General features: G+C 52.1%; 11 protein-coding genes across 11 annotated transcripts; 6 read left to right on the top strand and 5 right to left on the bottom strand.

Moving 5' to 3' along the window:
• Positions 1–644: 644 nt before the first annotated feature.
• Positions 645–2,182, top strand: BCR37DRAFT_269842 (aquaporin-like protein). Its single transcript, XM_040866769.1, has 2 exons — positions 645–1,813; positions 1,862–2,182. The coding sequence occupies exons 1-2, from the start codon at positions 908–910 to the stop codon at positions 2,117–2,119; spliced, it is 1,164 nt and encodes a 387-aa protein (XP_040726491.1). The 5' UTR covers positions 645–907; the 3' UTR covers positions 2,120–2,182.
• A 63-nt stretch (positions 2,183–2,245) lies between these two features.
• BCR37DRAFT_345771 (amino acid permease/ SLC12A domain-containing protein) lies at positions 2,246–3,979 on the bottom strand (the record flags this gene model as incomplete). The annotated part of the gene is made up of 2 exons (XM_040867639.1): positions 2,246–3,408; positions 3,451–3,979. The coding sequence occupies 2 exons, from the start codon at positions 3,977–3,979 to the stop codon at positions 2,246–2,248; spliced, it is 1,692 nt and encodes a 563-aa protein (XP_040726490.1).
• A 2,104-nt stretch (positions 3,980–6,083) lies between these two features.
• BCR37DRAFT_392043 (uncharacterized protein) lies at positions 6,084–7,073 on the bottom strand (the record flags this gene model as incomplete). Its single annotated transcript, XM_040871097.1, has 1 exon — positions 6,084–7,073. One exon carries the CDS (start codon positions 7,071–7,073, stop codon positions 6,084–6,086), a length of 990 nt encoding a protein of 329 aa, XP_040726489.1.
• Positions 7,074–7,208: 135 nt separating this feature from the next.
• BCR37DRAFT_378504 (uncharacterized protein) lies at positions 7,209–8,778 on the bottom strand. The gene has a single exon (XM_040869060.1). The coding sequence runs from the start codon at positions 8,713–8,715 to the stop codon at positions 7,273–7,275; it is 1,443 nt and encodes a 480-aa protein (XP_040726488.1). The 5' UTR covers positions 8,716–8,778; the 3' UTR covers positions 7,209–7,272.
• A 179-nt stretch (positions 8,779–8,957) lies between these two features.
• Positions 8,958–10,537, top strand: BCR37DRAFT_397841 (uncharacterized protein; the record flags this gene model as incomplete). Its single annotated transcript, XM_040871742.1, has 2 exons — positions 8,958–10,454; positions 10,496–10,537. 2 exons carry the CDS (start codon positions 8,958–8,960, stop codon positions 10,535–10,537), a joined length of 1,539 nt encoding a protein of 512 aa, XP_040726487.1.
• A 51-nt stretch (positions 10,538–10,588) lies between these two features.
• BCR37DRAFT_378501 (uncharacterized protein) lies at positions 10,589–12,488 on the bottom strand. The gene has a single exon (XM_040869059.1). It carries the CDS (start codon positions 12,462–12,464, stop codon positions 10,650–10,652), a length of 1,815 nt encoding a protein of 604 aa, XP_040726486.1. The 5' UTR covers positions 12,465–12,488; the 3' UTR covers positions 10,589–10,649.
• A 194-nt stretch (positions 12,489–12,682) lies between these two features.
• Positions 12,683–13,182, top strand: BCR37DRAFT_386615 (ribosomal protein S27a-domain-containing protein; the record flags this gene model as incomplete). The annotated part of the gene is made up of 2 exons (XM_040870460.1): positions 12,683–13,107; positions 13,155–13,182. The coding sequence occupies 2 exons, from the start codon at positions 12,683–12,685 to the stop codon at positions 13,180–13,182; spliced, it is 453 nt and encodes a 150-aa protein (XP_040726485.1).
• A 269-nt stretch (positions 13,183–13,451) lies between these two features.
• BCR37DRAFT_345495 (uncharacterized protein) lies at positions 13,452–15,215 on the top strand (the record flags this gene model as incomplete). Its single annotated transcript, XM_040867628.1, has 2 exons — positions 13,452–13,720; positions 13,763–15,215. Coding segments are annotated over 2 exons (1,722 nt in total), but the record flags the coding sequence as incomplete, so codon positions are not given.
• Positions 15,216–16,002: 787 nt separating this feature from the next.
• BCR37DRAFT_366334 (alcohol dehydrogenase 2) lies at positions 16,003–17,143 on the top strand (the record flags this gene model as incomplete). The annotated part of the gene is made up of 3 exons (XM_040868279.1): positions 16,003–16,187; positions 16,237–16,501; positions 16,544–17,143. 3 exons carry the CDS (start codon positions 16,003–16,005, stop codon positions 17,141–17,143), a joined length of 1,050 nt encoding a protein of 349 aa, XP_040726483.1.
• Positions 17,144–17,302: 159 nt separating this feature from the next.
• On the top strand, positions 17,303–20,299 carry BCR37DRAFT_378498 (putative serine esterase-domain-containing protein). The gene has a single exon (XM_040869058.1). The coding sequence runs from the start codon at positions 17,417–17,419 to the stop codon at positions 20,126–20,128; it is 2,712 nt and encodes a 903-aa protein (XP_040726482.1). The 5' UTR covers positions 17,303–17,416; the 3' UTR covers positions 20,129–20,299.
• On the bottom strand, positions 20,230–23,289 carry BCR37DRAFT_378497 (uncharacterized protein). The gene is made up of 2 exons (XM_040869057.1): positions 23,189–23,289; positions 20,230–23,148 (listed from the first exon to the last, which is right to left on the bottom strand). The coding sequence occupies exons 1-2, from the start codon at positions 23,265–23,267 to the stop codon at positions 20,300–20,302; spliced, it is 2,928 nt and encodes a 975-aa protein (XP_040726481.1). The 5' UTR covers positions 23,268–23,289; the 3' UTR covers positions 20,230–20,299.
• Positions 23,290–23,293: the final 4 nt, after the last annotated feature.

The following is a 23,293-nucleotide window of genomic DNA, read 5'->3' as shown; positions in this document are numbered from 1 at the left end:
TAGGGGTAATACTATTCAGATGACATACACATTGCGGGTTCGGCCTCGCCAAGACGGTGTATGATTGACACGACTCACAGGTACAATCTGCAAGCAGTGCGACTCTGCTAGTGTGAATCTTGGCTTTCTTCCTCAAATCGAGACACACTTGACCGCTCGGCTTCTATCGCATTGATGAACGCTCCACCACAGTCCTTACGAGGCTCTCTCAGAATCCCTTGATTTCAGTCCTTTGATGCTCTCAAGAGGTTCAAATGCAGAAACGCAAACTCTCCGCGCACTCTTCTCAGACATGCAGTCGACCGATGATGTACGACAACCTTAGCCGAGTAAGACAACTTGTCTGATGAGAGTCTCGAAATTATTGACTTCATGAACATGCTCGACTATAGCTTTAGACCGCATACGATTATGATACGAGAAATGGACGACTCGCTTGGAGGTTTCGTTATATCTTGGCTTGCCGGGTAATCATGTACACATTGGCAGTCTGGCACTGCACATCTTTCTTGCCGAGTCCCGTTATTCATCGCGCCCTCGGTCAATTTCACCGCCGGTGCAGCGTCATCGCGGTAGATCGCCTTTACTTGCCCACGACCCACCACCAAAAAGTTCATCCCGGCTTGGGCAACGACACTTCTCCCGAGCGATCTCCAGGACCATTACCGCTTCTGCCAGGCTCTGGGTCAACTATGGCACGGCGGATAGTCCGGGGAACAGCCTTTACTCGGCCTTTCGTGCCACCCCCAATGCAAGGCATGACGCATAGAACTGGGTTGAATTGCACAAAGATGGGGAAGCTTGGCACCTCCATTAGACGTGTTGGAAAAGCTTAAAAGCTTCTTTCACCCCATTATCCGGGGGCGACAGGATCTAGAGCTTGCCGGCAGTCAATTTCTACTTCAACATGGCTGAAACTGAAGACTTGCGAAGACGGTACACTGGCGAGATGGAGCTCGGTGTCACTGAGGCCGCACAGCAGCACATTACACGACGCGTCGTCAGACCTCCACCAGCGAGTGCCGCTAGACTGGCCTTTGAACGTCGTCGACCCAAATTCCTTCGTGAAATGGCGGCCGAAGCTACGGGCGTCTTTTTCTATGTCTTGCCTGGAGTTGCAGCAACAGCCTCGCAAACCTTTGCCATCATCAATGCGGCCGAGTCTGCAGCTGCACCACCTGCTGCCGTGCTAGGCAGTCTCCTCAATGTCGCAGTCGCATTTGGCTTTGGTATTGCATTCGCCATCATCACATCTGCCTCAACCTCCGGTGGCCACTTCAACCCAGCCATTACTGTTGCTTTTGTCTTGTTTCAGGGGTTCCCCATCAAAAAGGCCATGCGTTACATCGTCGCTCAAATCTTTGGTGCTTTCTTGGCTGGTCTTTTGATCTACGGTATCTGGCATCAACAATTTGCAGCTGCACTCGCTGGTGGTGTTGAGAAGAGTACACTCATTGGCATCTTGTGCGCGTACCCGCTGCCGGACCAGACTATCGGCTACCTCTTCCTTGTGGAATTCTTTGTGGATGCCTTCTTGGGCATGGTCATTTGGAGTGTCCTCGACCCTGCCAACCCATTCATCGCTCCAGCATCCGCCCCTTGGGCAATCGGGCTCGCTTATACAGCAATGGTCATTGGCTTTGCAAGTATCACCATCAGCACCAATTTAGCCAGAGACTTAGGAACACGCATGGTAGCAGCGGCCTTCCTCTCAACCGATGCTTTCACCTACAAGTCTTATTCTTGGATCGGTATCCTTGTCAATGTCCCTGCTACGCTATTTTCTGTGGCTTACTACGAATTTGTCATGAAGGTAACCATCACACTCAAGCGTTCTACGTGCAGCCTACTAACATATCAGGATACGATGACTCACATTGCAGAGGGCCACCTTTCGCACCCAGACGAACACGAAGCTAAGCACTACAACGAGACTCCAGGCGATGTGTCCCCGAATCCGACCATTCACAGACATCGAAGTGGCGAACGACACATGAGTGAAACAGAGGAAGAGATCGGCGCATTCGGCGGTACTCGACTTGGTCGTTTCTTGAGTAATCGTCACCATTCTGGAGGCTCAGGCAAGCTGGAACAACCGGAATTCCGTGAGCATGTTTAGTTGTTCATATGTTCTTGTACATTTGTAGAAACGAATCAACTTCCTGACTCACATGAGAGAGGTCGGACGAAGCACACTGGACGAAATTGCTACATATGAGTTCAAGATACAACACCAAATATAATTTCAGAAGAGGAACTTGCGAATTTGACTCCAGCCCTTGCGAGCCTTGCCCTGGTGGAGCTTGCCAGCAGCCTCAAGCTCCTTCCACATGAGCTCGTCCTCGTCAATTTCCTTCTTGCCGGTGAAGAGGTCGACATCGCGAAGAGCAAGCCACTTTGTCCTCTTGACGAGCTTCCACACGAGATAGATGGCCGGCGTGACACCGACCATGAAGTAGGCGAACAAAAAGTTGGAGACGTCCCACTGACCCTTGATGAAGACAGAGTATCCTTGGAGGAAGATCATCAAAGTGATGGCTGTCAGGGAGTAGTAGGCCGTGTAAGGGTTGAAACGAGACCTGTAAGGAAGCTCTGAACGAGAGATGCCCTGGACCTCCATTGCCTTGTAGAAACGCAGGTAGGTGAAGGTCATGATGGCAAAGTTGATGAGCTGCGAAGAGGTAACAATGCTGACGAACCAGGTCAGGACAATGTTGGCGTTCTTGCTGACCGACAGGAAGGCAAGCAGACCAATGGCCAAAACCATAATGACCGAATTGTATGGAACACCGCGTTTCGAGCACTTGGTGAAGATGCGAGGGGCCTTGCCTTCCAGAGAAAGACCGTAGAGCGTCCTAGAAGCGCAAAACACGTAAGAGTTTCCTGCAGAGAAGGCGGAGAGCAAGACGGCGGCGTTGATGATATGCGGAAGAACCGGGACTTCGAGACGAGTCAGGGCAATGACATATGGCGACTTGGCTGCACCAGGCTTGCCGTCGCCAATAGCTTTGAGGAGGGAGGGGTCGTTGTAAGGCACAATGATGCCAACAGCGAGCGAGCCAAGCACGAAGAATGCCACGAGACGGGCAAAGACGACGCGGTAGGCCTCGGGCATGGTTTTGCGTGGGTTGATGGCTTCACCAGCAGCCATGGAAAGATAATCGGGACCAGCAATAACGAAAGAGGCAGTGACCAAGCACTGGAAGAAGCCGAGGAATCGACCCATCGACCCCTTCTCAATGTACTCCGCAAAGGCACCTGGATTCTTCCAGTAACGGAAGCCGAATGCATCTCCCTTGGGGTTTCCACCGACCATCAGAACAAAGGTCATGCAAATAAGAGCAGTGATCAAAAGCACTTTGCCAATTGCGAACCAGAACTCGCTTTCTCCGTAGTATTCAACAGTGACTAGATTGTTAGCGTCGTTTGGTGACAATATAATCAACTTACTCAAGTTCAAGAGACTGTAAAGAGCGAGAATGATGGCGATCCAGACAGCTTTGTGGATAGAGCCATCCACATCCCAGAACCGGACGATAACACAACAGGCTGTCACTTCGAAAGCCACGAGTGCAGCCTCGCAGACGAAAAAGTTCCAGCCAGCTGCAACACCGAGGGCCTCGTCGACAAATCTACCAGCCAAACGAATGAATCCAGAATTGATGGGCAACCAGGTGACCATTTCGCTCATGGCATTGTTGACTCCCCAGATAACACTCGACCAGATGATGAAAGCAATCAACAAACTGGCCGGGCCGCCAGCCGTCAATGCAGAGCCAATGGCAACGAACAAGGCGGTTCCGATGGTACCACCGATACCGATGAGGGCAACATGTCTGGGTTGAAGTTTGCGAACAGTATCACCATCACGGGTGGTGATGGAGTCTACCTCGATGGTCTCATCGCCGAATTTGTTCTTCTCACTGGTCTTGTGAGCAACCTCGACCGCTTCGTGAGAGGGCTGGACTACTGTCTGCATGGGGAATACTTCGTAAGGAGCTGCCATGGCTGAATTGTGGTGTGTGTCGGTTGAGGGCGTGAAGAATTTAACTGTCAGGGGTGAAGGGGGTTTGGCGGTGATGAAGGGGGGAGGGTGTGGCGATGTGGAAGGGGAGAAGAGGTCTTGAAAGCCGAAATACAGGCGATGCTGACCTTGTTATATACTGAGAGTCTGAGACTGAGAGCGAGGCGACCTGCTTCCAAGTTCCAAGCTGCTTGTAGCTGACCCCGGTTGGCCTGCTCGCTCCCTTCCCATTACAGACTTTTCGCCCTTGGTGGCAGTCTGGCAGATGGAGCCGAAGCCAATCAAGCAATTCAAAAGTTCCCGAGCGTGCAATTTGGGCCAGACCGATGCGACGCCAGGCGAACTGCCAATTTACCAAATTACACGAGCGCGTCAGTGTCAGTGACTGTCACTGAGTGTAATTATCTTGTGCTGCATCTGTCCATCAGCGTTATGCTTGCAAGCTGTAACAGAATCGCAGCTCTGAGTGTGAGCAGACCCAGGTAGCTCAAGCACTTCCATCTTCACTCAGAGTCCTTGCAATTGTAGGATGAAATTACGGGACCTGTGAAGTTTGCCTCAGCTGCTGGGCCATAGGCCTGGATACCTTTACGGTGAGGCTCTACCAAAGCCGCCAGGTTTCGACTTGCAATTCAGTATCGAAGCTTTATGCTGTGCAGAGTGCACTAGGACTGTGGCACTGTGCACGTAACAGTGCATCATCACTATGCTTGTTATTGGACATGTCAGGCTTTTCAGCAGATCCGGGGCCGCGGCCACGACGATTCATTCTCAACTTCAAGCCTCGAGCTCCATTATTTTCATTTCCATGTGCTCGACACTGCAAGCTGTGACGAATCTGACAAGCCTTTAATGTCGAAGCCAGTGCCTCATAGTCACTTACTAGCTACTAGCTATAGTTTTAGCGAGCTGGCGGTCAAAATCATAGCACCTGATTAAAGCCGTTCACTTGCCGGGCTGTTCGTCAGTCTCATTCAGGCGTGCAGCCATGACCGTTGCTCACACGATCACGGCCATGACGGGCCGCAGTGCACTGGATGCAGTAGGTAGGCTTTCGAAGCTCGAAAGCCTTGACACGAGCACAAAATATCACGATTGCGAGCGGTAGAAGCCCTAAGCATTTTTGGTCTTCAGAGTATATTGTTCGCCTCTTGAAAGCTAACAGCCCAGTATATTCTCGCTGCTCTGCCTCGGTACTGCAACATTGACACGTATAGCGATGGCCGGAGGGCCGAGACAATAAAGCAAGTTCTAGCGTGCGAAAAGCTTCTTTGTGACCTGTCACAGAATCTCAGCCCCCGATTGGCAGATCGATCCAGGCTAATTTTCAACGGGATTTGGTCCGATGACTTGGGAACTTGAGCTGAGAGGTGGATCGTGGCGGGGTGGTACACTGGTATTGAGACTTTCATGGATGGCTAGAGGACAGTACGGCTGAGTACGCATACTAGTATCTTCTAGGTGGACGCAGGCAGGTCCTCAGTTGACGAAATTTGATCATGTTGTCGCCTTCCACTCCTGGACCCACCCATTTGGATTTGCGCATGAAACTTTGGCATCAGCATCAAGCTCATATATCAACTGAAACTCACCTCGTCAAGTTCTTGTCTCTTGCAGCTCCTGTGTAAATGTTGACGCTTGGCTTCGCACATGACAAAATTTATCTTGCTCGTGCGTGCCAACGCGAAGAGTCGAAGACTGTCTAATGCATATCTTGACTTCAGTTGACGAAAAGTACAGCTTCGCCGCGCTGAATGGTCTAGCACCGATACTTTTTGCAGGACCTTCGTCTGATATGTTCGCGGATAGGCTCGTCGTACATGAACCTGGTGAGAGCAAGAGAGACCACTTCAATGACGCAAGCAAAATTTGCCTGATGGTTTGGCAAACGCAAGCGCGGCCTTCTTTTGTGTCGCATCTTTGTCAATTGCCGCCGGGGCACCATTTGATGATCGGTCACCTGGGCATCATTTGACAGACTTGACAACAACATGCATGAGATGGGATATCACCGGCGGTGACCTAACGAATGTCGTGGACAGTGTGCACAGTAGCACGATCATCCATGCTTGTGTTGGCTCTTAACTCTCATTTTGACACTTGCTTTACCCTTTGTGGCCTGCGTTAGCCTGTCCATCATGCATCCACTTTCTCGCCAGGATAGAACAGCAGATAAGGCAAACCGTTTGCCACGGAATTCCAATTGTGGATCACCTTGCAGGAAAGCCTCCAATGCAAGAGTATCGTCCACGTCTTCAAGGGGCTGGAAAGTGTCGAATGATGGCGCGCGGTCTTTCCAACTTGTGTGGAAGTGTAATTCGCGATTGATTATCTTGCAACTTGATATTGCCTCGATCTCAAGTTCTTCCTCTTCCTCTTCCTCCTCATCAGACTCTTGAGAATCCAGCTCGCTTTCGTTTTCTGGAGCAGGCACGTATAGCTCATTCTTCTGAACAGACATTGAACTTTCGCGACTCTGCCTATCAGACTGGTGCTGCTTCTGCCAGCTGCGGAAAGGTGCAACAGACTTACTGGGAGGCCGCCAGGCATCTTTGTAGTCAAGCTCCGTGCTGGTCATTGAGCCTGCGCGATCCGCCATCGCCCGTTCACCAGCGTGAGCTGATTCTTGGCAAGATCCACACAGGCCACGGTCGTAACCAATGGCATCGCCTTCGAGCAGATCCGGTGTGATTGATCTTGCGTGAGAGAGCCTCTGGCGACACATACGACATAAACGCACCTCATCGTCACGCTTGATTGCAACATTGGGCGGCGACACTAGTTCATCTTCAGAATCAGAGTTGCCACTGTCCCAATCCTGTCTTGCAGGCCGTATCATTTGACGCTTCCGCGGCGGTGCAGACTCTGCACGACTGTCCGTCGTTGATTCTGACCTGGATCTCTTCTTTGGTGGCCTGGCTGGCGTGGCTGCTTTGGCCTTCGCGCCTGGTTCCAGACCAAGGCCAAGGGACGCGAGCAGTCGAGCATTCTCAGCGATACGTTCCGCTCGTTCGAGCTCATATGCCGTCAAAGCATGAGCTTTTGGCATAGCTGCGCGTTGATGAAACAGTTTCACCTCTTGCTCGAGTCCATTCTCCCAAGGCTACTTAGTACTACCGTCAGTCGTTCTTGTTGCGATTGTCTCGAATTCCAGCTGCTGCGTCGCGCGGCGCGAATTTCAAATGTCGAAAGCGCATCAATAAAGTCAGCTACCGCTACGATACATCAAGCTTACGGCTGAATTGATTCTACACTCTTGGTATCTTCTGCATGGCCTGCATCGTTGCTTCCGAGGGCTTGCAGTGCAACTTGCGCATCTTTGCATAGATTGAGCGAGCCTTGGCATAGTCCCCGGCCTCGACGTAGAAGCGAATCAAACATGTCCACGTATATGCATCAGGCTTGACTCCGTCGTGCTGCATGTACAGCAAGACCTTGATTGCCGTATCGACTGCTCCAGACTTGCAGAGGCCTTCGATGACGTGTGTATAGGCAAACACGGATGGACGCCGCTCAGCTTGCCGCATGTACTCCAAAATTTCTATTGCCCGATCAATCTGCGATTCGTGCTTGGAGAACGCTCGCACAAAGATGGACAGGCAATATTGGTCCATTGTCAGCTCGGTCCGCTGTTGGCATATTTGCTGAAACCCAGCATAGAGACGGGCCAAACTCTCCGCGTCCGGGTTGAGCTTGACGAGTGTGTGCAGTACAAGACTGATGGTCTCGTTGCTAGGTCGTAGTAATGGCGCAATTTGCTGGCTTACAGAAGCAGCCTTGGGCAAACTCACAAAGCCAAGCTGCATGAGCAGGGTGTTGCCAAAATACTCTGTGTATCGCGCAATGAGTTCAGCGTGCTTGTACTGTAATTTGAGCAGATGCAATTCTTCAGTTGCAATAAAGACATTCCATATTTTGAGCTGCTTGGCTGTCGCCAGTACCCGGTACGCCTCATCAAAGTATGCTGGATCTTTACTAAGCGCCTTGAGCACAATGGCAATCGTTACATCATTAATGGGGTGGTTCTCAGCCGTCATTTGCTTAAAGCGTTTGAGTACACGGCTCGTGCCATCTGCCTTGTTGGCCAGCAATTTGAGGCGCACGTTCCAGCTGCGAACATTCAATGGGATCTTGTTGCGCACGGCAACATGAAAGACGCTCGAAGGGTTGATAATAGCAATACCGTGCTCATCCATCTTTTGTATTATATCGTCGTACAGGGCTGGTGAGATGCTCGATGCCTTGCCTAGCTGATCGAGCTTCGCGACAAACACTTTTGCTTCAATCAAAGCCCACTTGCGCACAACCAGGTCAGAAACTGGCTTTTGTTTCCCTTCTACTGGTCCTCTGGCATCTTTGACGCTCAGGAGACACCGAATGTAGTCATCAGCTATCGGTTCAACAAGATCGAACCGACTTATGTGCCCGCGTTCTTCTACCATGTCAATATGCGCATATGCTTGTGTGCTCCTTCCTGCCCTGATGCTCTCTTGAATAATACTCCGTAGCGCTTGCAGGTCTCTCGGGACAGTTTCTGGGGGAGGGAATCCAGCATCGAGGCGCTTTGTCATGAGTTGGCTTGCCTTGATGGGATGAACAATGCGCTTCTTGGTCGCCGATTGCAGCGCCTCCCAGAAGGATTCATTGGTCTGCACATGGCTTGCTGTAGAAGCGAATCGCCGCAGGATCATGAGCTAGAGGGATGCATGTGTCGGACTGCTAGACGCGGTCGCATCCTAGAATTGCTCTCGCCGTCACCTCTCGCCGTCGCAACACAAATTTGCCTTCAGATGGATCTTGGGCATCAATGACGCCAGTTTTCAGTCGGCAAACTTTGGCACAAGAACGAGTGCCTTGGAGCTACCATTGCTGCATTCTCTGCTGGAATTTATCCACACTGCTTGATCGACTCTACTGACTGCTTTCGTAGCCTATGAAAGATGCTCCAAATCTCAATAAGTTCAAATCATGGCTGAAGCATCCCGATCAAGGGATTCATATTCATCCTTCACTCGACATACGACAGCACGCTGTCAAAGAAGGCTATGGTGTATTTGCTCGTAAGAGAATTCAGCAGGATGAGATTGTTATGCGCGTACCCAAGAAGTGTCTCTTGTCGCCTCAGACATGTGCCATCGCCAATTTACTCGTATCAAGCGATCTTGGTGACATGGTCGCCGTGTGTCTGGCTTTCCTATACGAGAAGTATTTGGGCCCAGAGAGTCCTTGGCATGCTTATATAGCCATGATGCCTGAGAAGGTCCCGATATCGAAGCTTTGGACAGAGTCTCAAAGACACCTCTTGCGAGGCACAGAAGTTCAAGTGGTCGGCGGCACCACCTTGTCAGATTTCAAACACATGTTCAAGTCAGAGGTCATGCCATTCCTAAAGTCTCATGACGCATTGCTGTCAGAATTTGTCAGGACGCTGACCTTTGAGTCATTTTGCTACGGAATGAGTGTTGTTGGGTCACGCGCTTTTGAAGTCGATGCATTTCACAACCTCGCCTTGTGTCCCTTTGCCGATATGCTTGACCATACGCTCGACGAGCACGTTCACTTCACGACGCAGTACGAGGTGTGCGAAGTATGCGGCGAGGCCGATGGCTGCGCTCATGCAGAGATGCCAAGTGACGCTGAGATGGGCAGCGACCATGGCCAGGACAACGAGATGGGCGACGATGCTGAGTCGACAGGCGCATGGTCTGACAGCGGCTCCTCAACCGTCTCTCTAGACAACAACTCGGATGACCTCTGCGATCTCGTTACAACCCGCACCGTCGACGCTGGGTCTGAAGTCTACAATACCTATGGCGACTGTGGTAATGATGTCCTTCTGGCCCGATATGGCTTCGCCCTGGCTAATAATCGCCATGATCGCCTGAGTCTCTGGGCTGAGGCGCGAGATTTGTCCAAGAGCCATGGAGCTTTGCAATGGTTGGAGATCAACGGGCGCGCCCTGATCAAGGCAATTACGTGGCATGAAGGAATACCTGTGGGTCCCGGAAATGCTGAAGATGCGGATGAGGATGATACTGACATTGAAGACTTGTTCTTCATCGACAATGACGGCAGTATCTCCGCCATGATGATGTCGCTTTGCATCATCATGTTTTACTTTCCGGCGGCTCCCCTGCAAGACTTAGCCTGGGATGCGATTCTGGCTCCGGTCCAAAATGTCATTGATGCTTGGGATTTTCTCAACAACAAGTTGCCTCTCCCAATACACCGCTCCCTTCCTCTGAACGTGATTGGATCTTTGCGCGTGGGCTACATTGTGGAAAAGCGAAGGAATCGAAACGCATCCGTGCTGAAGGAGCATGATATCAGTTCCGACATTGCAGAGCTGGAACGGCGTATCACCACCACTCGAACGGAACGAAAATGGGAGGAGCACTTCGCTTTGATTGTGATTCAGTGTGAGCAACAGGTTTGCCTGCGTGCCCACACTGTTTGTAACAGGATTCAAAGGAATTGTGCATGGATGAAGGCACGAATGTCAAACGAGCATGACTAGAGACCACCGCGGAGGAGACAGACCTTCAGGGGTCGCTTCAGTAGACGTGAGACGGTATGCTTGTATGCTATGCTAATGCGAAATTGTAAATAGAGACATATGCTCATGCTAGAATCGTCCACGATGGACTTCGTGACGAGAGTTGGGTGGGAACATGGTATTGTACAGGAGAACAGCATCCTCATTTGCCAGCTGCATGGCTTTCGTCTGGAAACAGCGTAGATCTGGTTTGGTGAATTGGTAATGCGTTCGTGCGTCAGCCAAGATATCCACCGCTTCCTCCAAGCGATCGCAGCGAGCCAGCGCCTCAATGTAGAGCTTAGTGGCCTCTTGATCATGCCTCAGATGTTTGTTGGCGGTATTTGCAAGCCATGCTGTTCGCTCTGCCCAGACTTGATTGAGAAAGGCAGAATCGCGAAAAGCGTACGCTGCTTGAAGTGCAATTTGGAAGGAGAAGCGACTGCGCTCGAGATTTGCATACAAGGTCTGCCAGTCTTGTATGAAGCGCTTGGATGCTTTGTAAGGAATGGCGATAGTGAGATAGGTATCGATGAGTTGCGTTGAGAGGGACTCCGGGTGGAGTTGCTGGAGGTATGCCATGACGCGACGGCTCTCTTCGAGGACATCGTTGCTCGTGAAGGGCATTTGCTCAATCCACTCAACAGCTAAGCCTTTCTGCACGAGTGACTGCGCATCCCCCTCATCTCCGAGCGTTGCTTCGTCAATAGCGACTCTGCTCTTCTTCACGGTGGCTCCAGCATAGGTTCTGAATAAGAGCTGATACGTCTTCTCATCAGGTGCCCAAAGGGGCTGCTGCTTGCCAATCACCTCAAGTTCACGGACAAGCTTTCTGGCTCGTGTCAAGTCCTTGTTCATGGCACAAGCTGCCAGGAGAGAATGCCAAGTCGTTTTGTCTAGGTCGACCTGGTTGGATTTCATGAGTTCAGCCATCTTCCAAGCTTGTGCAAAGTAGTCGCGTCTGGTGGCATAGACGTGGATGAGCGCATTAAAGGTAGCCCTCGTTGGCTGAAGACCACGTTCAGCAAGCTCTTCAAAGAGCTCAGAGGCTCGCTCAGCCGATTGTGTCTTATCTTTTGCGCACGCGTGAATCATGAGTGTATAGGTGTGAATATCTGGTGCTGTATTGGCGGCACGGTACTTGAGCGCATCAAAGATAGAAAAGGCGCGTTCCGTCTTGCCGGCTCGAATACAGCAATTGATGAGTGTTGTAATGGTGACTAGATTGGCTTCGATGCCTCGAGCTTGCATGTGCTTATATAGCGCTGCTGCACGTTCGACGTCACTTGTCTTTGCAAAGGCTTTCATGAGATGTGCGTATGAGTACCGCGTTGGCGTGAGGCCTGCTTTCTGCAAAGCATCAAAAGCTGCAAGTGCCTGTGGGACTTGACTGAGCGAGGCATGCGCATCCATCATGAGGTCGTAGGAGAGATTATCCCTTCTGCATGTGGTGACAGCAAGCAGGCGCTCTCCAGCAGAAAGACGAGCTCTAGCTGGCATGGCAAGGAGGATGCCATTGAGGTCTGATGTGCTCAAACGTGCAGCATCGTCACTACTGATCAAATGCGACACAGCCCGACCCCAATCGACCGTTTTGAGGTCTGCAGACTCCGCCAGCTGCATTGTAGTGCGTAACGTGGCAGGCAACTGAGCAGCTGTCGGCTGTGCAGTCTGTGCCTTGTCTGCGAGAGACGCATACATGGCTAGTGCAGATTCTTGGTCTATTTCCTCAGGCTCTGCTGCCTTTTTCGCAGCAACGGCCTGCTTCTGTACCTTCTTCTCAAGCGATTTGACGTAGCTCTCTAGCTTGTCTATGTTTTGGAGTAAAAGAGGTCGAGCTGGTGGACGGCGTGTCGGGATTGTTCTTGAGAGAGCTGGGCATAGGAAGCGTGGTAGTCTGTACATGGCATGTTCTGCGTTCTACAGTGTATATACTTGCTACAGTCTGTTCTGTCGCGCATTTCTCTTCACCAGCCAAATTTAGCCGAGCGAGCAGTCAGCAGTCACACGAGACAAATTTCGTGGAAGGGCAACAGGCACAAGCCAGCAACCAGCACGCAGCCCTTCCTCCAACCAGCAGCTTACAAGGACTCGACTCCAGACTCGATAGTAAGCAGTCAGTCATGCAGGTCTTCATCAAGGGAGACAGCACATTCGCACTCAATGTCGCAAGCGAGGCCTCTGTCCTCGACACAAAGGCACAGGTCGCCACACAGGTCGGCTGCCCACTCGAGGGCCAGCGTTTGATCTTTGCTGGTCAGCAGCTCGAGGATGGTCAGGCCCTCGCCGACTACGGCATCCAGCAGGCTTCCACCATCCAGCTCGTCTTCACCCTGCGTGGTGGTGCCAAGAAGCGAAAGAAGAAGGTCTACACCACCCCAAAGAAGATCAAGCACAAGCGCAAGAAGGTCAAGATGGCCGTGCTCAAGTACTACAAGGTCGATGGTGAGGGCAAGATCCAGCGTCTCAGGCGTGAGTGCCCTGCTCCTTCGTGCGGTGCCGGTGTCTTCATGGCCACCCACAAGGACCGTCAGTACTGTGGCAAGTGGTATGTTTATTCTTTTTGCTTTGTTGTACGTCTTGCTAACCTCGCAGCGGTCTTACCTACATGGCCAAGGCTTAGATGTCCTGTTTAATAGGAACTCCATCACTTCTATAAATTGTTGTGTGCCTTGCTTGACTTGTACTGTACTCTGCCGGTCCATATGTGACCAGCGATCTGCTTCTTTGTTATTTTCCTTCCTGTCGTATACTGTACTCTATATAAATGCTGCTCATCTGAGCACTTCTTGACATGTCCCGCAGTTGCTCGACATGACCTCACAACAACGCGCCATCCACAACCAAACAGACAACAACCCACGACCATATATCCATTCGCAACATGCGCGCATGAGCTCTCAAGATCCAACAGTCGTCACAGGCACACTCAGCCTTCGCTACCCACTCACAGTCCTCTCGATTGACGCGCCCTTTGGTGCAGCGATCCGTAAATTTCAACCAGTCTTTACCTTTCAATTCACAGGCACTGCCGTTGAGAGCCAGGATGATGGAACAGATAAGGAGGTACCGCGGATCTTTGTCGAGAGCTTCGATAGTCCCATCGATGGTGAGGCACTCGAGTGGTTCATTGAGCAAGGCGATATTATACGCAGCGCACGGTAAGCAAGCGCATCTATTCGCAAGCCAGAGCCTAATAACAGGGACAAGCTCTTCTCAGTGATTGAACCATGTGTACATCAGGTACAGTATCGCGGCATGTGCGCCAACTGCGGGAAAGACCTCACTGCAGGCGACTTTCTCGGCATCAACGATGCAGAGCGCGCGACAGTCGCCATGTCGCATGATGACCTGGGCTTGACTGTTTCATATGGCGAAGCAGCGCGTCTTGAAAGAGAGACGACCAAGCGACTGCTGCAAACATCACGGCTGTCGCTCATCGTGGACCTCGATCAGTGTGTCATTCAAACAACCGTCGACCCAACCGTTGGTGAATGGCTCAAGGACGAGAGTAATCCGAATCATGCAGCACTCAAAGATGTACATCATTTTCGCATTGCAGAGGAAGGCCCCGGTGCACCCGTCTACTACGTCAAACCGCGACCTGGTTTGCAGGCCTTCTTTGAAAGCATCACACGCCGTTATGAAATGCACATCTACACGATGGGCACAAAACCATATGCTCTCAAGATTGCGAGTATTATTGATCCACAGGGAAATTTCTTTGGAAGCCGCATCTTGAGCAGAGATGAGAATGGCAGTCATACGCAAAAGTCCGTCAGCAGGTTGTTTCCGGTAGACACCAATATGGTGGTTATCATGGATGATCGTGGTGATGTTTGGCAATGGTGCCAGAACCTCATCAAGGTGAACCCCTTCGAATTCTTCCTCGGCACAGGTGACATCAACAGCAGCTTCCTTGCGCCCCTGGATGAACAAGATGCACAAAAGAAAGCACTCGCTGCGTCTCCTACTGCAGATCCAGCATCACCGGCAACGCCACTCGTGGATAATGCGCCCGTTGAGGATCCTGCGCTATTGGCAGTCCAGGCAGATGCGCAACAAGCGACGCTTGAGGCACAAGTAGAGATGCGACCGTTGTCTCGTGCTCAAGACGCGCAGCCGCAACACACAGGACGACCGGTATTGAACGATAATGATGATGTATTGCAATATGTGGAACAGACATTGCGAAAAGTGCACGAACGCTTCTATGCGTTGTATAGTGAGCACATGGCGGAGATGGGTAAGGGTCGTGCATTGGCCAATTTGAAGCCAAAACACAAATCACGGCGAAACGCAGCGGCAACGGCAGATGTCAAGGTGATTTTATCGGAAATGAAGCGGCAGGTCCTCAAGGGATGTGTCATTACCTTCAGCGGCTTGATGAGCGATCATCGTGATCCACGGCAAGAATGGCAAGGTCGGCTGGCGGTTGATTTTGGGGCTCGCGTACTGGATGCGCGCTCCAAGGGTCGGCCAACGCATGTCATTGTGGGTGAAAAGATTCATCTGCGCAATTTGACGGAAAAGGCAAAACTTGGGAAACAGTATCCATGGATTAAAGTGGTGTATATGGGATGGCTGACGGAATCAACCAAGCGATTCCAACGGCAGCCGGAACAGCCGTATCAGCTCGATCCAGAGGCACCGGATGTACCACTACCGGAGCTTGAATTTGATGAGCCAGGCGAGGTGAGCGAGGCAGAAACTCTTGATACCGACAATGGCGAGACTGATAGGCTGATTGACGAAACAGCCAAGAATATGGATTGGGGCGATATGGAAGGTGAGATGGCGGACTTTCTGGGAGAGCTGTCAGACGGCACTTCTGTCTCTGGGGATGAATCTGATGCGAGCGTCACTTCAAAATATTCTTCATCCTCGTCACCACGGAAACGTCCGCCTCAGGCTCGCAGCAACCAACGCACGCCGACAAAGCAGCACAAGCGCCAATTGTCAGATCAGGTGAGTGATCCAAGTGCTGATGAACTGCACCTTCAATCGCCCTTGAGCAAACGCAAGAAAGTGGCACAGATGCGAAAATCTGGTCTAGCGCGGTCTGTCATGCGTGCAGATTCTGGTAGCAGTCCTGAGCGGCCAGACTTGGATGTCCACAAGCCTGTGCAGGGTATGGTTGAAGAGGATGGCGTATCGGCTGCATCGGATAGCGAGAGCTTGCTTGACTTTGCTGCTGAGTTGGAGCAAGGTCTGGCGTGAAATAGGGAGTATATAGGCATCAGCAAGCATTGATCAAGCATCGAGGAATGAGTAAGTGTCTCCATCTGAATGGGTGGTGGCCCTAAACTGCCTCAACTGGAAAATTGCGGGGGAAGTGCCGGCGCCGAGAGAGAAGTGTGGGGAAGCAGCGTAGACGTAGTATACTTCAGAGAGAAGCATCCAAGATTTGAAGCCAATACTCACTCAGAAACATCAATCATAAATGGGCGGAAACAAAGCAGCAGTCTACAACAAGCCAGGCGAGATTGGCATCGAAGTCAGGGATCTCGAGATCCCAGAGCCAGGGCCAGGACAGGTTCTCATCAAGTACAGCCACTCGGGTGTCTGCCACTCGGACCTCTCCCTCATGTGCCACCATTGGCCCATGTTTGCTCCTGCAATCTACGAGTACGTCCTGCCAAACCTCTGTCAAAATCACGTGGCTAACACAACACAGGGGTCGCGTCGGTGGCCACGAAGGTGTTGGTAAAGTTGTTAAGCTCGGTGCCGGCGTGACTCAAGTCAAAGAGGGTGATATCGTGGGCAGCAAGTGGATCTCCTCGTGCTGCGAGTCTTGCGAGCTTTGCTTGTCTGGCCGTGATGCGTTCTGTACGAGTGCTGCAGTCAATGGTGGTACCGTGGATGGCACGTTCCAGCAGTACGCTGTGCAACCTGCATCCTACGTGACTCCAATCCCAGCAAGTCTGGCCCCTGAAGATGCTGTAAGCTTCTAATTGATCAAAGAGGACAATAACTGACAATAGTGTGTGCTGCTCTGCGGTGGTGTCACCATCTACAAAGCATTGAAGGTTGCGGGACTGCAAGCCGGCCAGTGGGTTGCGATTGCTGGCGGTGGCGGTGGTCTCGGCTCCCTAGGTATCCAATACGCCAAGTCGATGGGATTCCGCGTCATTGCCATCGATGCCACGGACAAGGCCAAGCTCTGCAAGGACCTTGGTGCTGAGGTGTTCATTGACTTTACCAAGGAGAATGTCACGGAAGCTGCACAGGCTGCCACGGACGGTCTGGGTCCTCACGCATTCATTGTGGCATCCGCTGCTCGACAGTCATACAAGTCTGCCATGTCGCTCCCACGAACGGGCGGCACAGTTGTCTGTGTCGGTATTCCAGGCCCCGACACGCCAATCGATGTTGAGGTGGAAGGCATCATCTACAAGGACCTGCGCCTCCGCGGATCTGCTGTGGGCACGCGTCTGGATGCTATCGAGGCCCTTGCATTCTGTGCCCGCGGTCAAGTGAAGCCTACAGTCACGGTTCAGCCACTCGATAAGCTTCAGGAGTGCTTCACCAAGATGGCAGCTGGCCAGGTACAGGGCCGCTTTGTTGTGGAAATTCCTGCATAGTTGGACACAATCGATGAATTGCAACGGGGTAATTATAGTTTTTGAAATGGCCACCAAGGTCCTCATGATGTAGCAATGCAAGTTCATGCAACCTTGTTACCTTGTGCGTGGTGTGTTTGGCTGCCCATCTGATTCGAAATCGGGCGTGCAACCACCCGGGCAGCAAGACAACAGACACGCAAGACCTGCGCCTGTGTTTGTCGGCGTGGAGGTTCTCTCATCTGGCCGTCCTGGAGTTCCATCATGAAGCTATAGTTTTGCATTGTCTGGGACATGTTCCACTTCAAGGGATCCGTCAAAGTCGGCGAGGTCTATCACTTTGATATCGAGGTGAAGCGCGATGAGCTCGTCAACACGATTGACAGCATCAGCTCATCTGGGGAGGACGCCAAAGATGCGCGTGAACTGCATCTACGCGTCAAGAATACAACAAGCGCGTTGATGCGACCGGCATACCTTGCAGGTCCCTATATCCTCTACACAGCAATTCACGAGTCCGACTATAGACACGACACGCCCGTCGGGGAACACGATCATCGGCCGCACTTTGATGCCAATGTCAAGGCAAGCAGCTCTCGTTGGCAAAAGTTACCTATTGAGCCTCACAAGTCCAAAGGCAAAGCAATGCGGACCTTTCATCTCGAGGTTGCATCGCAAAGCTTGTTTTCTCCGAGTGCGACGACTTACTTTGAAGTGACGCTTGGCTGGAATGAAGCTGAAGTGCGCAAGCTGGCGCGATCAGGCAAAGCGATGGAGAGTGTCACGCCTGGATTACAGGTACGTGTCCATGACACTTGGTCACTTTGGCAAATGCATCCAGTCGAGCGGGATCACGCCGGTCACCACGTCTCTCGAGCTCGCGTTGTGCGACCACCTACCGTGTTGAGTCGCGACAGTGATGGCAACTTATGTGATCATCTTGTTGTGTTAACGCATGGCATCCACTCCAATTTGACAGCTGACATGCTGTACCTCAAGCAGGTTATTGAAAGGACTTCGAAAGCGCAAGGTGGACGCACTGTGTGTAAAGGTTTTGCAGCCAATGCATGCAATACAGAGCGTGGTGTACGATGGCTCGGCAAACGTGTTGCTGAATGGGTCCTTAATGAAACTGGATGGGTGTTTGAGTCAGATGGTCAGATCTACCGACAGCCAAATCAGTACAAGCGTATTTCATTCATTGCGCACAGTCTTGGAGGTCTTGTACAAACCTACGCACTTGGCTGGCTGCATGATCGGACATTTGGTGGGTTTCTGGATGCAAGTGATATTGGATTGGAGCCAGTCAACTTCATCACACTAGCAACTCCCTGGCTTGGTATCTCGGCCGAGAATCCTGCATATGTGAAGCTAGCACTCGACTTTGGCGTGGTTGGCAAGACGGGACAAGACTTGGGATTGACGGTGAAACCGCTCGGCACCTACTCTAGCTACTCTGGCCCTGATGCAGCGGCAAAAACTACTAGTGGGCCAGCCAAAGTACGTGCCACAAGACCTCTGCTGCGGCTATTGTCTGAAGATGAGTCGCCCTGCAGACGGGCCATCTCGCTCTTCAAACGGCGGACGGTGTATGCCAATATCGAGAACGACGGCATCGTACCGTTACGAACATCTTCACTGTTCTTCCTTGACTGGGAAGGCATGGAAGCTACGCATGCTCAGCATGAGTCGGCTGGCGTCGCTCAATCACAAACACCGCCCAAGCTCAGCGATTTTGATTCTAGCCCCGAGTCATCCGACCATGATGCTACCACACAGACGCCTGTGAGTGCTGGCCCAGACATCAGTGTTGCCTCGTCGTCGCCCATAGAACCTAGCGAGGCGGCCCAAACCAGGGATCCTACCAGGCTATCACTGACGGGCGCCGTTCGAGGCGTTGGTTCGCTCATCAGGCGAGTCTCTCAAGGCGCGGTCAAAGCGGATGAGGTTGGCGGTGCACCGGAATCAAACGCAGGCACAGCCGTGTCTGACAAATCCCCAAGCGAGGTGGCAGGGCAACATTCGCATTCGACGGTGCTCGATGTGATTAGCAACTACCTCAAGCCACAGAGTGGCTCCAATACTGCAGCACCGACAGGCCATGCGCAAGGAGTCAAACAGACCAAGAAACCTTCCAAGGCATTCAGACGCTCTCAAACAATTGGCATGTCAGAGCAAGATGGTAAAGAGCCTCAGCAACTCATTGAGCCGAAGCATACGAGTTTTCTGCGCGCACTTGAAGCTGTCATTCGTCCACCGGGACCGGATTTTGCCTTCATCTATGATCCTGCAAGTCGACCGAAGCAAACCATTGTGCATGATCGTCTGTACAAGCCGAGCGATATCCCACCACTCAAACCTGCAACGGCCAGCAAGTCATCCTCCCTCAACACACATGACAGCGACTTGCCCATCACTGAAGATATCGCAGCCCTGGACGATGCTGCCACGCATAAATTGCAGCGTGCTAGAAAAGCTGCTGCTGAAGCAAGTTCTTCCTCCCGTCAAGCTGCTGTACGTCTTGAAAAAGTGAGGTTGGAGGAACGTATTGCGCGTAATTGGCACCGTGATATGGAGTGGCGAAAAGTGTTGGTTCGCTTGTTGCCGGATGCGCACAACAATATCATTGTGCGTCGACGTTTCGCCAATAGTTATGGATGGCCTGTTTTGGATCACTTGTGCGAGCATCATTTTGGTGCAGAGGCGGAAACGGAGAAGCTTGATCGGACTGCCGAAGAGGAAGCAGAGGCAGCAGAGTTGGAACGTGTCTTGAGTGACGGACAAACCAGCATGCGTGCTTCTGTGCGACGGCAAAAATCATGGGACGCAGCGACACTGCATGAAGCCTTGCTTGATAACCAAGGTGCTTTTCAGGAGAAGGATGAGGAAGACTTTTGGTCGTCGGATGCAGAGGAAGAGGCGGAAGTGCTTGCAGAAGGGTCAACAGAGCATGAAGAGCGTGACGAACAAATAATACGGATGAGCGAAGTCAGTGCTGGGTTGTAATTTGGGTGGCGGCATCATGGGGCATTTATCAGGCTAATGATACATGTAACCTGGTTAAGGCTATTCTTTCTTGACACGCATAATCATTAGTTTCATAAAGGGTGCATATCAAAACTGGCATTCGTCTAAGCTGTATATTTGTACGGATCTAGCAGATTTCCTATCGAGTCATCAGAGTGCGCGCTTTTCCTCCGACGGTGTGGCAGGGTACTCGCCTGGAACGTGTGTGTCACCTGGTGAATTCCCCTTTGCCGCTGCGAGATCCTTCTCAAACGTTTCTGCAATAGTTCCCAGCAAGCCCTTTTCATCACCAGCACCACCACCAGCGCCCAGTGACAAAGAAGAACCACGAGACGGTGGTCCACGGAATGTTTGTCGCTGATTGATCTTAAAAGCAGGTGAACGCGTTCCTGAGGCAGTGGCGCCATCCTGCAGATCAATCGATGTACCACGCGATGGTGTACCTCGAGCACGCTCACCCACAGAGACTTGTGAGAGCTTCTGTGCAACTTGCGCAGCACTCAAGTCATCCAGTGCAGAATGATCAAACGCTACTTCACTAGGTTGCTCTGACTGTTGTCCCTGAGGTGTTGCAACACCACTTGCGCTGCGTGAATTTTTGCGTGAGGGGACTTTATAACGTGCTTCATTGGATTGTGTACCCACGCGCAAGTGTGGTGCAACGTCATAATCAGCCATCGTTGATACAGCCGGGCTAGCGAGATGATCGACGGATGCTTGACGAGATGTGACTTTGAATCGTTGTGCATGTGGGTACGGAGAGACGGCATCACTGTGTGTACCTTTTGCAATGAGTGCAGCACTCTCGAGGTCTGCCAAAGAATTGTTGGACGGTGCAGTTCCCAATATTTGATCACTGAGTGACATACGACGGGAAGGAGTTTGGCCCGCACCGGCACTCACACCAGACATACTACCTGCGCGTGTTGGTTGATGAACTGTCACATCTTGGGAAGTCGTTGTGGGTGCATTGGCACTGGCCAGAGCACGCTCGAATTGTTCAGCGGGCAGCTTGCCAGTGGTGCCTGCACCGGGTGCCGGGAAATAAGGCGAGACATACGCTGCTGCTGCTGCTGCTGCTGCTCCTGTCGGTGCAGCTGGATCAACATGATGGTCTGTTGTAAGAGGTTGCATGGGTGGCACAGCAGAAGGATCACCATACGAAGCAGTTGCTTGCCTCGACGGAGTCTTGACACCAGGTCTAGGACGCTGCTGCTGGCGCGCAGGCGAAGTCACTGCAACGGCACTCGCAGGGCTACCAGCTACTTCCCTGAATGCCAGACTCGCCTGACGACGGGGTTTTGCCGGTTCGGCACCGGTACTCAGGGTGCGTGGTGCTTTCACATCGGCATCAGCTGGCTTGAAATCCTCATCGCCTGGCAATGTGGAGTGTGTTGTGTGTTCTGCATCATAGGGTAAATGCGCATTATCATCCAAAATCTCCTTTTTGAGGAAACCAGCCGTTGCAGAGTGGATGCTCGCTTGATGAACGAAGTGTGCATGGTCTGGTCCATTCATGGGTGTGGCACTGACGGGTGTTTCTTGCACACCGTAAGAGGACGTTGCTGTACGTGTCAACTCAGTCGTTGCAAGGGGCTGTAAGTCCTTGGCGGTGGCTGGCGGTGCATGAAGTCCAGCAGTGACGGCTGCAAGGGGTGTCTTGAATGCAGCAGCCGAATTGAAACGACCTGCCGCTGGCCTTGGTGTAGGCAGGACAGTAGCAGTTGTCAATGACTCGGGTCCCCGGTAAGGTTCTGCATCCGCTGCGTCTTCTTCGAGTGGGATACGTGGTTGTGGCTGCACGGCGCGTGCGCTGATTGTATTAGCCCGGGAGACACCCGTTGCACCGGCGAGAGAGCCGTCTGAAGTTTGGAGTGGTTTGCCAGTGAATTGGAAGGATTTGTCTGCTGCACGACCAATGTTGGTGTACCAGGTGAGCATATCCTCGCGGGACTTTGCACGGAAGACCCAGTTGTGCTCGGTGTGCAGGCCACCGAGCTGCTTGCCACGCAAAATAAACTTGAAAACCTTGTCGCCATCAGCTGATGTAGAGCCGAGCTCACAGTCTGGGAGGTAGAGGGAGAAGGTGGGTTCCATGTCAACACGCAAGTCATTCGACTTGAATTCATGGAGGAAGCGCGAGGGCGAGACAATGTAGAAGGACGTGGTGTACTTGCCGAGGACGTTCGACTTCTTCTCGAGCCAACCATCACAGATGGGCATGGTAGAAACATGGTCTTTACCCTGGTAAGACACATTTTCGAGAGATCGCTGTGATGATTTGGCGTCAATCAAGACACCGGCCTGGAGCTGTCGCTTACGGAAAAGCTCCCACTCTGAGGAGAGGTGTCCAGCAAGCAGACTGTCTTCCATCTTTTGCGACATGACGGCGAGTTCTGCCGCTTCACGGGAGACGAGCGCGTTGTACTTGCCCAAGGTGCGTTGAATAGCGGCAACCACCTGCTGTTCGAGCTCTTTGGCGGATTGTTCGAGGTTGAGGGTGGATTCCCTGAGGTAGGTCTCCTCACCCAGTGAGTGACGCAAAGTCTTGCGCGTGGCGAGGTCCACGACGAATGGATCGCGCTTGTGGTCTACACCGCCACCTGCTGCTTCCCAGCTTGTGATGGCATCCTGCAGGTCAAGCACCGCCCGTCGGCTAGTCTCGAGGTCCGCGGGGAGAGTCGTCTTGAATTCCTGCTCGAAGCCCTTGATTTCTTGGATCTTTTCAGTGAGAAAATCCCTCGCATGCTCGAGCTCGGGGACAATCTCGCGGTCAATGGCAAGGACAATGTGGTCGGAGTGTGTGACACGGCCCGTTTGCTGCTCGAATAGGAGCTGTCCAATGTCATGGACTGAGCCTCCCTTCTCGAAACCCTCGTGAGTGGTGAGAGGGTCCGCAAGGGTGTCCTTGATCTTGCGTAGGTGATCGTTGTGCGTGACCTCTGCGTCTGAGATGGAGCGGAAGTGTCTTGCCAGTTCGTGGATGACTGCTTTCCATGCTGCAGATGGTTAGTGGGAGTTGCGTATAGATAGACATACCCTCGAATCTGTCTGCGAATGTCTGGACTGGGGATGTGAGGGGGACCGTGGCTGCCAATGCTGGGCCTGAGTCTGCCATGTCTCTTGAGCTATGTCTAGTAGTAG

The sequence above is a fragment of the Protomyces lactucae-debilis genome (genome assembly GCF_002105105.1).
Source record: "Protomyces lactucae-debilis strain 12-1054 chromosome Unknown BCR37scaffold_6, whole genome shotgun sequence".
NCBI lineage: Eukaryota > Fungi > Ascomycota > Taphrinomycetes > Taphrinales > Protomycetaceae > Protomyces > Protomyces lactucae-debilis.
This window is presented reverse-complemented; position numbering and strand designations above follow the sequence as displayed.